The sequence below is a fragment of the Mustelus asterias genome, chromosome 7, assembly GCF_964213995.1.
Source record: "Mustelus asterias chromosome 7, sMusAst1.hap1.1, whole genome shotgun sequence".
NCBI lineage: Eukaryota > Metazoa > Chordata > Chondrichthyes > Carcharhiniformes > Triakidae > Mustelus > Mustelus asterias.
This window is the reverse complement of record NC_135807.1, coordinates 42,691,964-42,705,982: the sequence shown is the minus strand read 5'-3', so window position 1 is coordinate 42,705,982 and position 14,019 is coordinate 42,691,964. Positions and strand designations below refer to the sequence as shown.

General features: G+C 47.0%; 1 protein-coding gene across 1 annotated transcript in view; it reads left to right on the top strand.

Moving 5' to 3' along the window:
• The window catches only part of LOC144496048 (neural-cadherin), a 275,008-nt gene that overhangs the window by 247,019 nt on the left and 13,970 nt on the right, over nt 1-14,019 (top strand). Inside the window, exons 28-29 of the mRNA XM_078216999.1 lie at nt 440-606; nt 1,679-1,943. Coding sequence (XP_078073125.1) covers nt 440-606; nt 1,679-1,943 — 432 coding nt within the window. The remainder of the gene's footprint in view (nt 1-439; nt 607-1,678; nt 1,944-14,019) is intronic.

Sequence of the window (14,019 nt, the reverse complement as noted above, 5' to 3'; positions counted from 1 at the left end):
TCCACACGCATGAGGACGGCATCAACCAGGACCTTGGGTTCATGTCACGCTATGTGTAACCCCGACAATTTGACCTGGGCTTTCAAAATCCTACTAAATGTCCTGGCTTGAGACAATTCACACTTCTTTAGCCTGTGATTATCCCTCTCTCCACTCACATTGTCTGTACCTGTAAAGACTTGATTACCTGTGAAGACTTGCATTCCAACCATTATCTTGCAATTGAGTCTGTGTCTATATATGCCGTGTTTGTGAACCCAACTCTCCACTCACCTGATGAAGGAGCAGCGCTCCAAAAGCTTGTGATAGCAAATAAACCTGTTGGACTTTAACCTGGTGTTGTGAGACTTCTTGCTATTCAATGAATAGAGAGAATTATTCTTTGTGCTTTACTTTGTTAAGCTTTGAATGGCTCTTCATTCTGTTGTTTTTCCTGCAGCTCTACCTGAATGGTCCTTTGAAAAGGACAGTCTGATTCAGTACCAGCAGAAAGGTGCTCTCAGCACTCGCAGAACACAAGTGCAGTTGATGCTTCGCACCCGGAATCCCAACTGTTCTTTCTTCAGCCTAGCATCTGAGGACGCCAGCGAATACATCATACTGGAGGTGGTAACCAAGAACATCTATTCAAAACTAAAGTACTAAATGCATCACTAGAGGGTACACTGGCCATTGCCCTTCCCTAGAATTTGCAAGAATCATAAGAAATTCTCTCTGTATCTGCGTGGGTTTCCTCCGGGTGCTCCGGTTTCCTCCCACAGTCCAAAGATGTTCAGGTTAGGTGGATTGGCCATGCTAAATTACCCTTTCGGGTCCCAAGATGTATAGTTTAGGAGGATTAACGGCATAAATAAGTGTGTAAATATGGCGCCAGGACCATTGAACCCGCCAGCTGACAGCGGGCAAACGAATCAGCTGTGAGCCTGCAGGGTGATTCAGAGGGGAACTAACCTGTGCATAATTAATGAGGTACCAAGCATGGGATCCTGCCATTCTGACCAGCAGAAAAGGCGGCACTGGAGTCGCCAGCAACTGAGTCATGAAAATGGAGAATTCTGGCCATAGTCACAGAATGTTTTTATTTATTCTTTCATGGGATCTGGGTGTCACTGATAAGGCCAGCATTTGTACCCAATCCCTAATTTCCCCTTGAAAAAAGTGGCTTGCTAGGCCATTTCAGATGGTAGTTAAAAGTCAATCACATTGCTGTGGGTCTGGAGTCACAGGTAGGTCATATTGAGTGAGGATGACAGGTTTCCTTCCCTAAAGGACATTCTGAGACCAACTTTCTGTTCCAAATTTTGATTAATTGAATTTAAATTCCACCAGCTGATGAGGTTGGTGGGATTCGAGCCCCTGTCCCTGGAGGATTTTGCCAGGAAGAAATGTTCCTGGAGGATTGGCCTGGGCCTCTGGATTGCTAGAATCATAGTTGTAGAGTCACAGAGGCATACAGTGCAGAAAAGGCCCTTCGGCCCATCAAGTTTGCACCGACAACAACTACCACTAAAGGCACGCTAATCCCATTTTCCAGTGATATCACCACTACCGCCACACCACCGTCTTGGTCCAGTTAAGTTTCTGATCAATGGTAACCCTGACGATATTGATGGTATGATTATTAAAAACTTGGAAACCTTTTTTTCATTTTCTGCTTTGCTTTGCCTCGATTAAATAGATCGTTGGTGGATATTTTGGGATCCGTGTCAACCTTGGTGATTGGGAACATTCATTGAAACTGCAAACAATGCGTGTGGACAACGGTCAATGGTCTCTTTTAAACATGGATCGCCATGACAACGAGTTTACATTGCGCCTCAACAATGGAGGAGGAGCCCATGAGGTGACATCTTCTCTTGGCACCCACAGGGAAATACTAATCGATCCTTCAAATCTGGTGTTGGGTAAAAGCCTTCCTGAGCACCCACCAAGTGATTTCCAAGGTATGATATAACACATAACACTGGGGTCATAGCAAATTATTTAAAATCTGCTGTGATGAACGGCTGATAGCCTTGGAAAACTCCACACATAGGGCCTGATTTTACCGTTGTCACTCTAAGTGCCGAATCGGGGCGTAATGCAGATCCGACTTAGAAATCTGCTTTCAGGCGCCCCCATACGCACTCAGCCATCTCCAGTCCCATTCGCGCTGTGGGCGGGGCTTAGCACAGTCGAAACGATCGGAGCTCTGAACTGCACATGCGCAGTTAGAAAAAAATTGGAAAAAGCGCACCCGTGTCAGATTACTCCCGAGCCGCAGAAAGCGGGAGCGAAAAGCAGGAGCGAGAGTGCATCTCGGGGGGGGGGAGATGGATCTCTGATGGGGGGGGCCAGGGGGGTCTGCTGCCACTCTGCGGGTGATCGGTGGAGGGGGAGGGGAGCAGGGGTGGCGATCGGTCTGGGTAGTGGGGGGGGGTGGATGAGGGGGGCAGTGATGTGTGTGGGTAGTGGGGGGGGGTGGATAAGGGGGACAGTGATGTGTGTGGGTAGTGGGGGGGTGGATAAGGGGGACACACAAACATCACTGTTCCCCTTATCCACCCCCCCACTACCCACACACATCACTGTCCCCCTTATCCACCCCCCACTACCCACACACATCACTGTCCCCCTAATCCACCTCCCCACTACCCACACACACCACTGTCCCCCTTAGCCACCCACCCCACTACCCACACACAGCACTGTCCCCCTTATCCACCCCCCCACTACCCAGACCCATCGCCACCCCTGCCCCCCTCCCCCCCCCCCCCACCGATCGCCCGCAGAGTGGCAGCGGACCTCCCTGCCCCCCCACCAGAGATCCATCTTCCCCCCCACCAGAGATCCATCTGCCCCCCCCACCAGAGATCCATCTGCCCCCCCCACCAGAGATCCATCTGCCCCCCCCACCAGAGATCCATCTGCCCCCCCCACCAGAGATCTATCTGCCCCCCCCACCAGAGATCCATCTGCCCCCCCACCCCGAGATACATCTTACCCGCCTCCCTCCTCCCCCCCCCCCCCCCCCCCCCCTGCAAGACAACGATCTGGCCTCATTCCCCCCCACCTCCTCCAGAGAATGGTCTGGCCTCACTCCCCCTCACCCCCCCCCCACCACCAGACAACAATCGGCCCTCCCCCCCCAACCCCCCACCCCGCCAGAGATATATCTGACCCGCCTCCTCTTCCTCCCCCCCCCAACCAGAGAATGATCTGACCCGCCTCCTCCTCCCCCCCACCACTGATCTGAGTCAGAGAGCCTTTGGAAGCTCGGAACGTGCTCCTCAGAGGCTGGAGCACCCGACTCAGACTCTTATTTAGCAGGTCCGTTACGGCGCGGTTCCGGATTGGCAACTACGGTGATAAAGGGGGAAATGCTGATAGAGTTGGGCGGGCGGTTCATTAATTCAATGTAAATGCATGCAAATGCATTTAAATCGCTGTTGCGTCCATTTTGGGTGCAGAACGGATCCCCGCCATTCCTGGGTTTCGGTAAAGTGGCGATCTGCGCGGACGCGGGTGCGGATCGCGATAATGGCCTCACACCCGACTTTACCACGTTTTCGTGCCCGAAAATGGGCGCGAGGCAATGGTAAAATAGGGCCCTTAGTATCACAGAAATTTACAGCACAGAAATTAATCATTGCCTTCGTGCCAGAAAACAAGAGCAATCCAACATAATCCCATTCTTGGTCCATAACCTTGGAGGTCATGGCACTTGCATTACATATCCTAATACTTTATAAAAATGTGATGAGAGCTTCTGCCTCTACCACCCTTCCAGGCAGTGAGTTCCAAACCCCCATCACTTTCTGGATGAAATCAATTTTCCTCAACCTGCCGAAGGACCTTCGGCCAATTACTTTCCATCTATTCCTCCGGATATTGACCTCTCTGCACTGGGAAATATGTCCCTTCCTATCCACTCACAATTTAATTCACCTCAACTATACCTCCTCTCAACCTCTTCTGTTCCAAAGCAAACAACCCCTCCCTTTTCAATTTCTAGTCCTGGCAACATTCTAGTAAATCTCTTCTGTCCCTGTCCCCTCCCTCGTGGAATCACATCCTTCCTGTAATGCGGCAACCAAAAATATGCTGTGGCCTAACGAGTGTTTGTACAGTACTAACATAACACCTCAGCTCATCTATTTGATGCCTTGGCCTGCAAAGAAATATTTTCCATATGCTTCCTGAACCACCTTATCTACCTGTTCTGCTACCTTCAGGAATCAGTGGACATCCATTCCAGGGTCCCTCAACTCCTCTATGTTTCCTGTCTCCAGATGAATTACCTCACACTTCCCCAGACTGTATCATATATAGAAACATACATGGAAAATAGAAGCAGGAATAGGCCATTTGGCCCGTTGAGCCTGCTTCACCATTTATTATGATCATGGCTGATCATCAAATTCAATATTCTGACCTGTCTCCCCCCCCGCCCCCCCCCCCCGGCGCCATATCCCTTGATCCCTTTAGCCCCAAGAGATATATCTAATTTCTGGTTGAAATCACATCACGTTTTTGCCTCAACTACATTCTGTGGTAGTGAATTCCACAGATTCGCCACTCTCTGGGTGAAGACGTTTCTCCTCACCTCAGTCCTAAAAGGTTTATCCCTTATCCTTGAACTATGATCCCTAGTTCTGGACTCCCCATCATCGGGAACATTCTTTCTGAATCTACCCTGTCTAATCCTGAAACATTTTATAGGTTTCTATAAGCTCCCGTCTCACTCTTTCTAAACTCCCATGAATATGATGAAATAGATCCTAGGATTCTTTGGGAGGCAAGGGATGAGATTGCAGAGCCTTTGGCGTTGATCTTTGGGTCCTCACTGTCCACGGGGATGGTGCCAGAGGACTGGAGAGTGGCGAATGTTGTTCCTCTGTTTAAGAAAGGGAATAGAAATGACCCTGGTAATTATTGACCGGTTAGTCTTACTTCGGTGGTTGGTAAATTGATGGAAAAGGTCCTTAGGGATGGGATTTACGACCATTTAGAAAGATGCGGATTAATCCGGGATAGTCAGCACGGATTCGTGAAGGGCAAGTCGTGCCTCACAAATTTGATTGAATTTTTTGAGGAGGTAACTAAGTGTGTTGATGAAGGTAGGGCAGTTGATGTCATATACATGGATTTTAGTAAGGCGTTTGATAAGGTCCCCCATGGTCGGCTTATGATGAAAGTGAGGAGGTGTGGGATAGAGGGAAAGTTGGCCGATTGGATAGGTAACTGGCTATCTGATCGAGGACAGAGGGTGGTTGTGGATGGAAATTTTTCGGACTGGAGGCAGGTTGCTAGCGGAGTGCCACAGGGATCAGTGCTTGGTCCTCTGCTCTTTGTGATTTTTATTAATGACTTAGAGGAGGGGGCTGAAGGGTGGATCAGTAAATTTGCTGATGACACCAAGATTGGTGGAGTAGTGGATGAGGTGGAGGGCTGTTGTAGGCTGCAAAGAGACATAGATAGGATGCAAAGCTGGGCTGAAAAATGGCAAATGGAGTTTAACCCTGATAAATGTGAGGTGATTCATTTTGGTAGGACTAATTTAAATGTGGATTACAGGGTCAAAGGTAGGGTCCTGAAGACTGTGGAGGAACAGAGAGACCTTGGTGTCCATATCCACAGATCTCTAAAGGTTGCCACTCAAATGGATAGAGCTGTGAAGAAGGCCTTTAGTGTGTTAGCTTTTATTAACAGGGGGTTGGAGTTTAAGAGCCGTGGGGTTATGCTGCAACTGTACAGGACCTTGGTGAGACCACATTTGGAATATTGTGTGCAGTTCTGGTCACCTCACTATAAGAAGGATGTGGAAGCGCTGGAAAGAGTGCAGAGGAGATTTACCAGGATGCTGCCTGGTTTAGAGGGTAGGTCTTATGAGGAAAGGTTGAGGGAGCTAGGGCTGTTCTCTCTGGAGCGGAGGAGGCTGAGGGGAGACTTAATAGAGGTTTATAAAATGATGAAGGGGATAGATAGAGTGAACGTTCAAAGACTATTTCCTCGGGTGGATGGAGCTATTACAAGGGGGCATAACTATAGGGTTCATGGTGGGAGATACAGGACGGATATCAGAGGTAGGTTCTTTACGCAGAGAGTGGTTGGGGTGTGGAATGGACTGCCTGCAGTGATAGTGGAGTCAGACACTTTAGGAACATTTAAGCGGTTATTGGATAGGCACATGTAGCACACCAGGATGATAGGGAGTGGGATAGCTTGATCTTGGTTTCAGATAAAGCTCGGCACAACATCGTGGGCCGAAGGGCCTGTTCTGTGCTGTACTGTTCTATGTTCTATGTAATATAATCCTAACTGACTTAGTCTCTCCTGATATGACATTCCTACCATCCCAGGAATCAGCTGGGTAAACCTTCGCTGAACTCCCTCTATAACAAGAACATCCTTCCTCAGATAAGGACACCAACACTGCACATAAATCCCAGGTGTGGCCTCACCAACGCACTACACAATCACAGTAAAACATCCCTATTCCTGTACTCAAATCCTCTTGCTATGAAGGCCAACATACCATTTGCCTTCTTTACTACCTGCTGTAGCTGCACGCTTACATTCAGCGGCTGATGCACGAGGACACTGAGGTCTCACTGAATATCCACCCCAGTCAATTTACAGCCATTCAAATAATAATCTGCCTTCCTATTTTTGCTACTGAAGTGAATAACCTCACATTTATCCACATGATACTGCATTTGCCATGCAAATGCCCATTCACTCAGCCTATCCAAATCATGCTGAAACATCACTGCATCCTCTTCACAGGTCACCCTCCCACCCAATTTTGTATAGGTATGGGAATATAGGAATTAGGAGCAAAAGTAGACTAATTCAACCCTTTGAGCTTGCTCCGCCATTCAATCGATCAGGGCTGATCTCTTCCTGGTCTCAAATCCACCTCCCCAACTGTTCCCCACATCCCTTTTTTATTTGAAATATATCTATCTCCTTCTTGAAACCATTCAATGATTCAGACTCCACCGTGCTATGAGGCAGTGAGTTCCACAAATTCACCACCCTCTGCGAGAAGTAGTTCCTCCTCATCTCAGTTTTAAATCTACCGCCTCTCAACCTATACCTGTGACCTGCATCATTTGCAAATTTGGAGATAATGAATTTAGTTCCCTCTTCCAAATCATTAATATATAATGTGAACAGTTGGGGTTCTAGCACAGATCCCTGCGGTATCCCACTAGTCACTGCCTGCCAATTGGAAAAAGACCCATTTATTTCAACTCTTTGCTTCCTGCCTGGTAACCAGCTTTCTATCCATCTCAAACCTCTACCCGCAATCCCATCCGTTTTAACTTTACATAGTAATCAGCTAAGTGAGACCTTGTTGAAAGACTTCTGAAAGTCTAAATAAACCACATCCACCAGTTCTTCCTAGTCAACTCTACTAGTTACATCCTTAAAGAATTCTAGTAGATTTGTCAAGCATGATTTCTCTTTCGTAAATCCATGATGACTTTTTCTGATTATACCACTGTTTTCCAAATGCTGAGCTATGAAATCCTTAATAATGGACTCTCGCAACATTCTTACTACTGACGTTAGAGTCACTGGTCTATAGTTTCCTGTTTTCTCTCTAACTCCCTTTCTGAATATGGACTTTAGTAAGGCGTTTGATAAAGTCCCTCATGGTAGGTTGGTGCAAAAGGTTGGATCTCATGGGATAAAGGGGGAGGTGGCTAGATGGGTGGAGAACTGGCTTGGTCACAGAAGGCAGAGGGTGGTAGTGGAAGGGTCTTTTTCCGGCTGGATGCCTGTGACTAATGGTGTTCCGCAGGACTCTGTATTGGGACCTCTGCTGTTTGTGATTTATATAAACGATCTGGAAGAAGGTGTAACTGGGGTGATCAGTAAGTTTGCGGATGACACGAAAATGGCTGGACTTGCAGATAGTGAGGAACATTGTCAGAGGCTACAGAAGGATATAGATAGGCTGAAAATTTGGGCAAAGAAATGGCAGATGGAGTTCAATCCAGATAAATGCGAAGTGATGCATTTTGGTAGAACTAACATACGGGGGAGCTATACGATAAATGGCAGAACCATAAAGGATGTAGATACTCAGAGGGACCTGGGTGTGCAAGTCCACAGATCCTTGAAGGTGACGTCACAGGTGGAGAAGGTAGTGAATAAGGCATATGGCATGCTTGCCTTTATAGGACGGGGCATAGAGTATAAAAGTTGGGGTCTGATGTTGCGGTTGTATAGACCGTTGGTTCGGCCGCATTTGGAATACTGCGCCCAGTTCTGGTTGCCACACTACCGGAAGGACGTGGAGGCTTTAGAGAGAGTGCAGAGGAGGTTTACCAGGATGTTGCCTGGTATGGAGGGGCTTAGTTATGAGGAGAGATTGGGTAAACTGGGGTTGTTCTCACTGGAAAGACGGAGGATGAGGGGTGACCTAATAGAGGTGTATAAAATTATGAAAGGCATAGATAGGGTGAATGGTGGGAAGCTTTTTCCCAGGTCGGTGGTGATCTTCACAAGGGGTCATAGGTTCAAGGTGAAGGGGGGGAGGTTTAACACGGATATCAGAAGGAAGTATTTTACGCAGAGGGTGGTGGGGGCCTGGAATGCGCTGCCGGGCAAGGTGGTGGAGGCGGACACACTGGGAACGTTTAAGACTTATCTAGATAGCTACATGAACGGAGTGGGAATGGAGGGATACAAAAGAATGGTCTAGTTTGGACCAGGGAGCGGCGCGGCTTTGGAGGGCCGAAGGGCCTGTTCCTGTGCTGTATTGTTCTTTGTTCTTTGAATAGCGGGCTTACATTAAGCACCCTCCAATCTGTAGGAACCATTCCAGAATCCAAAGAAATTTGAAAAATGACCACCAATGGATCTATTATTTCTAGAGCCACTTCCTTAAGTACTCTGGGATAAAGATTATCAGGCCCTGGAGATTTATCCACCTTCAATCCCATTTATTTCCACAAAACCATTTCTCTATAATACTGATTTCCTTCAGCTCCTCTCGAAAACGTGTGTTTCTCAGAGCTTCTGGTTCATTATTCATGTCTTCCTTTGTGAAGACAGAAGCAAAGTACAAATTTAGTTCCTCAGCCATTTCTTTGTTTCCCGTTATGAAGTCTCCTGTTTATGGCTATAAGGGGCATACATTTGTTTTTGTCAATCGTATTCTCTTTACATACCTATAGAAACTTTTACAGTCAGTTTTTATGTTCTCCGCTAGCTTATTTTCAGACTCTACTTCCCCCTTCTTAACCAATCCCTTTGTTCAATTTTGCTGAATTTTAAATTGCTCCCAATCCTCAGGTCTGTTGCTTTTCCTTGCCAATTTGTATGCTTCCTCTTTGAATCTAATACCATCTCTAATTTCTCTTGTAAGCCATGGTTTGGCCATTTCCATGTTGCACCAAATAGGAATAAACAACTTTTTGAGTTCACCTATTCATGAACACTGTCTTTCCTTTTAGTAATGTTTCTCAGTCCAACATAACCAACTCATGCCTCATACCATCATAGTTACCTTTACTGAGATTCAAGACCCTGGTCTCAGAATCAACTACCTCACTATCCACATTGATAGAAAATTCTATTGTATTATGCTCACTCATCACCAAGAGTTCCCTTGAATGTGGCAAATGTGGCAAATTCCATTTGCTACATTTCTGTCCAACTGGTCAGTCTATTGATCTCTTCCTGTAGTCTACAGCCTTGTCTTCAAGATCAGCCATACAATTGTTGTACCACCTGCAAACCTCTCCATCAAGCCTCCTACATTTAAGTCTAAATCATTGCCATGTTCTCACACTAAGCCCTGCAGAACATCACTGACAACAGCCTTCCAGTGACAGAAACACCCATTGCCTTTGTATCCTGGAACTGAGCCAAGTTTGGATTCAATTTGACACTTTCCCCTGGATTCCATCTACACACTTTTACTTTTCTAGTTACCCTGTCTGTGGGACCTTGTCAAAAACAACCTAAACTTCATGTAGGTGACATCAAACATGCTATCCTCATCAATCATCCTCAAAAAATTCAATCTAGTTAGGTTGACACAGCCTTCCCTTAACAAATCTGTGCTGACAGTCCTTGATTAAACCAAGGTTTTAACTGATGATAGGGTGGCACGATGGCACACTGGTTAGCACAGCTGCCTCATAGCGCCAGGGACCCGGGTTCAATTCTGGCCTTGGGTGACTGTCTGTGTGGAGTTCGCACATTCTTCCCGCGTCTGTGTGGGTCTCCTCCGGGTGCTCCAGTTTCCACCTACAATCCAAAGCTGTGCAGGTTAGGTGGATCGGCCATGGCAAATTGCCCCGAAGTGTCCATAGATGTGGGCAGCACGGTAGCACAGTGGTTAGCACTGCTGCTTCACAGCTCCAGGGACCTGGGTTTGAATCCCAGCTCGGGTCGCTGTCTGTGTGTAGTTTGCACATTCTCCCTGTGTCTGCGTGGGTTTCCTCCGGGTGCTCCAGTTTCCTCCCACAGTCCAAAGATGTGCGGGCTAGGTTGATTGGCCATTCTAAATTGCCCCTTAGTGTCCTGGGATGCATAGGTTAGAGGGGTTAGTGGGTAAATATGTAGGCTTATGTGGATAGGGTCTGGGTGGGATTGTGGCTGGTGCAGACTCGATGGGCCGAATGGCCTCTTTCTGCACTGTAGGATTCTATGATTGTATGTGTACGTTAGGGGGATTACTGGGGTAAATATGTGGGGTTATGGAAATAGGGCCTGGGTGGGATGCTCTGTCAGAGAGTCGGTACAGATTCAATGGCCTGAATGGCCTCCTTCTGCACTGGAAGGATTTGGTACTGTTCCTCAGAATCTTTTCCAATGATTTATCCACTGCTGCGTTAGGCAGATTGGCCTGTATTTACCTGTATTTATCTCCCTCTCTCTTTTGAAACAACGTGAGCAGTCCTCCAGCACCATGCTGTATTTTCCTGAAAATTTCTTTTCTTACTACATTTATCTCATCCAATAATTCACATTCCTCCTTCCTAACTATTTTGTCTGATTCACTCTTCTCTTTTGTGAAACAAAATATTCAATAAGGTCGATATCCCACATCTAAAGCTTGATACAGAGATTACATTCTTTGGTCTCTAATTAGAACATAGAACAGTACAGCACAGAACAGGCCCTTCGGCCCACGATGTTGTGCCGACCTTCATCTGAAACCAAGATCAAGCTATCCCACTCCCTACCATCCTGGTGTGCTCCATGTGCCTATCCAATAACCGCTTAAATGTTCCTAAAGTGTCTGACTCCACTATCACTGCAGGCAGTCCATTCCACACCCCAACCACTCTCTGCGTGAAGAACCTACCTCTGCTTTCCTTCCTATATCTCCCACCATGAACCCTATAGTTATGCCCCCTCGTAATAGCTCCATCCACCCGAGGAAATAGTCTTTGAACGTTCACTCTATCTATCCCCTTCATCATTTTATAAACCTCTATTAAGCCTCCCCTCAATCTCCTCCGCTCCAGAGAGAACAGCCCCAGCTCCCTCAACCTTTCCTCATAAGACCGACACTCCAAACCAGGCAGCATCCTGGTAAATCTCCTCTGCACTCTTTCCAGCGCTTCCACATCCTTCTTATAGTGAGGTGACCAGAACTGCACGCAATATTCCAAATGCGGTCTCACCAAGGTCCTGTACAGTTGCAGCATAACCCCACGGCTCTTAAACTCCAACCCCCTGTTAATAAAAGCTAACACACTATATAGCTTCTTCACAGCTCTATCCACTTGAGTGGCAACCTTTAGAGATCTGTGGATATGGACCCCAAGATCTCTCTGTTCCTCCACAGTCTTCAGAACCCTACCTTTGACCCTGTAATCCACATTTAAATTAGTCCTACCAAAATGAATCACCTCACATTTATCAGGGTTAAACTCCATTTGCCATTTTTCAGCCCAGCTTTGCATCCTATCTATGTCTCTTTGCAGCCTACAACACCCCTCCACCTCATCCACTACTCCACCAATCTTGGTGTCATCAGCAAATTTACTGATCCACCCCTCAGCCCCCTCCTCTAAGTCATTAATAAAAATCACAAAGAGCAGAGGACCAAGCACCGATCCCTGCGGCACTCCGCTAGCAACCTGCCTCCAGTCCGAAAATTTTCCATCCACCACCACCCTCTGTCTTCGATCAGACAGCCAGTTACCTATCCAATCGGCCAACTTTCCCTCTATCCCACACCTCCTTACTTTCATCATAAGCCGACCATGCGGGACCTTATCAAACGCCTTACTAAAATCCATGTATATGACATCAACCGCCCTACCTTCATCAACACACCTAGTTACCTCCTCAAAAAATTCTATCAAATTTGTGAGGCACGATTTGCCCTTCACAAATCCGTGCTGACTATCCCGGATTAATCCGCATCTTTCTAAATGGTCGTAAATCCCATCCCTAAGGACCTTTTCCATCAATTTACCAACCACCGAAGTCAGACTAACCGGTCTATAATTACCAGGGTCATTTCTATTCCCTTTCTTAAACAGAGGAACAACATTTGCCACTCTCCAGTCCTCTGGCACCATCCCCGTGGACAGCGAGGACCCAAAGATCAAAGCCAAAGGCTCTGCAATCTCATCCCTCGCCTCCCAAAGAATCCTAGGATACATTTCATCAGGCCCAGGGGACTTATCGACCTTCAGTTTATTCAAAACTGCCAGGACATCCTCCCTCCGAACATCTATTTCCTCCAGCCTATTAGCCTGTAACACCTTCTCTTCCTGAAAAACATGGCCCCTCTCCTTGGTGAACACTGAAGAAAAGTATTCATTCATCACCTCGCCTATCTCTACTGATTCCATACACAAGTTCCCACCACTGTCCTTGACCGGCCCTAACCTCACCCTGGTCATTCTTTTATTCCTCACATAAGAGTAAAAAGCCTTGGGGTTTTCCTTGATCCGACCCGCCAAGGACTTCTCATGTTCCCTCCTAGCTCTCCTCAGCCCCTTTTTCAGCTCGTTCCTTGCTAACTTGTAACCCTCAGTCGAGCCATCTGAACCTTGTTTCCTCATCCCTACATAAGCTTCCCTCTTCCTTTTCACAAGACATTCCACCTCTTTTGTGAACCACGGTTCCCTCACTCGGCCATTTCCTCCCTGCCTGACAGGGACATACCTATCAAGGACACCCAGTATTTGTTCCTTGAAAAAGTTCCACTTTTCATCAGTGCCTTTCCCTGACAGTTTCTGTTCCCATCTTATGCCCCCTAATTCTTGCCTAATCGCATCATAATTACCTCTCCCCCAATTGTAAGCCTTGCCCTGCCGTCCGGCCCTATCCCTCTCCATTGCAATAACAAAAGACACCGAATTGTGGTCACTATCTCCAAAGTTCTCTCCCACAACCAAATCTAACACTTGGCCCGGTTCATTTCCCAGTACCAAATCCAATGTGGCCTCACCCCTTGTCGGCCTATCCACATATTGTGTCAGGAAACCCTCCTGCACACACTGCACAAAAAGTGCCCCATCCAAACTATTTGACCTACAAAGGTTCCAATCAATATTTGGAAAGTTAATTGAATCTACTTGTTCCTTAGTTATCCTCTTGCTCTTTATGTAATCATTAAACATTTTTGAGTTTATCTTGATTTTACTTGCCAATATATTTTCATGACCTCTTTTCACTTTCCTAATTTCCTTTACAATTTCACCCTTGCTCTTTCAATTCTCCTCTGGCCTTTCTGCAGTACTGACCTCCCAGTATCTTCCCTTATTTCTGCAAAGCCCCAGCAAAGGGAGACTCTCCTATTAATTAACAAGAGGGTGGCACGGTGGCACTATGGTTAGCACTGCTGCCTCACAGGGCCAGGAACCCCTGTACAATTCCAGCCTCGGGTAACTGTCTGAGTGGAGCTTGCACGTTCTCCCTGTGTCTGCGTGGGTTTCTTCCAGGTGCTCGGGTTTCCTCCCACAACCCAAAGATGTGCGGGTTAGGTTGATTGGCCATCTTCAGCTGCCCCTCAGTATCAAAAGGATTAGCCGGGTAAATATGTGAGGT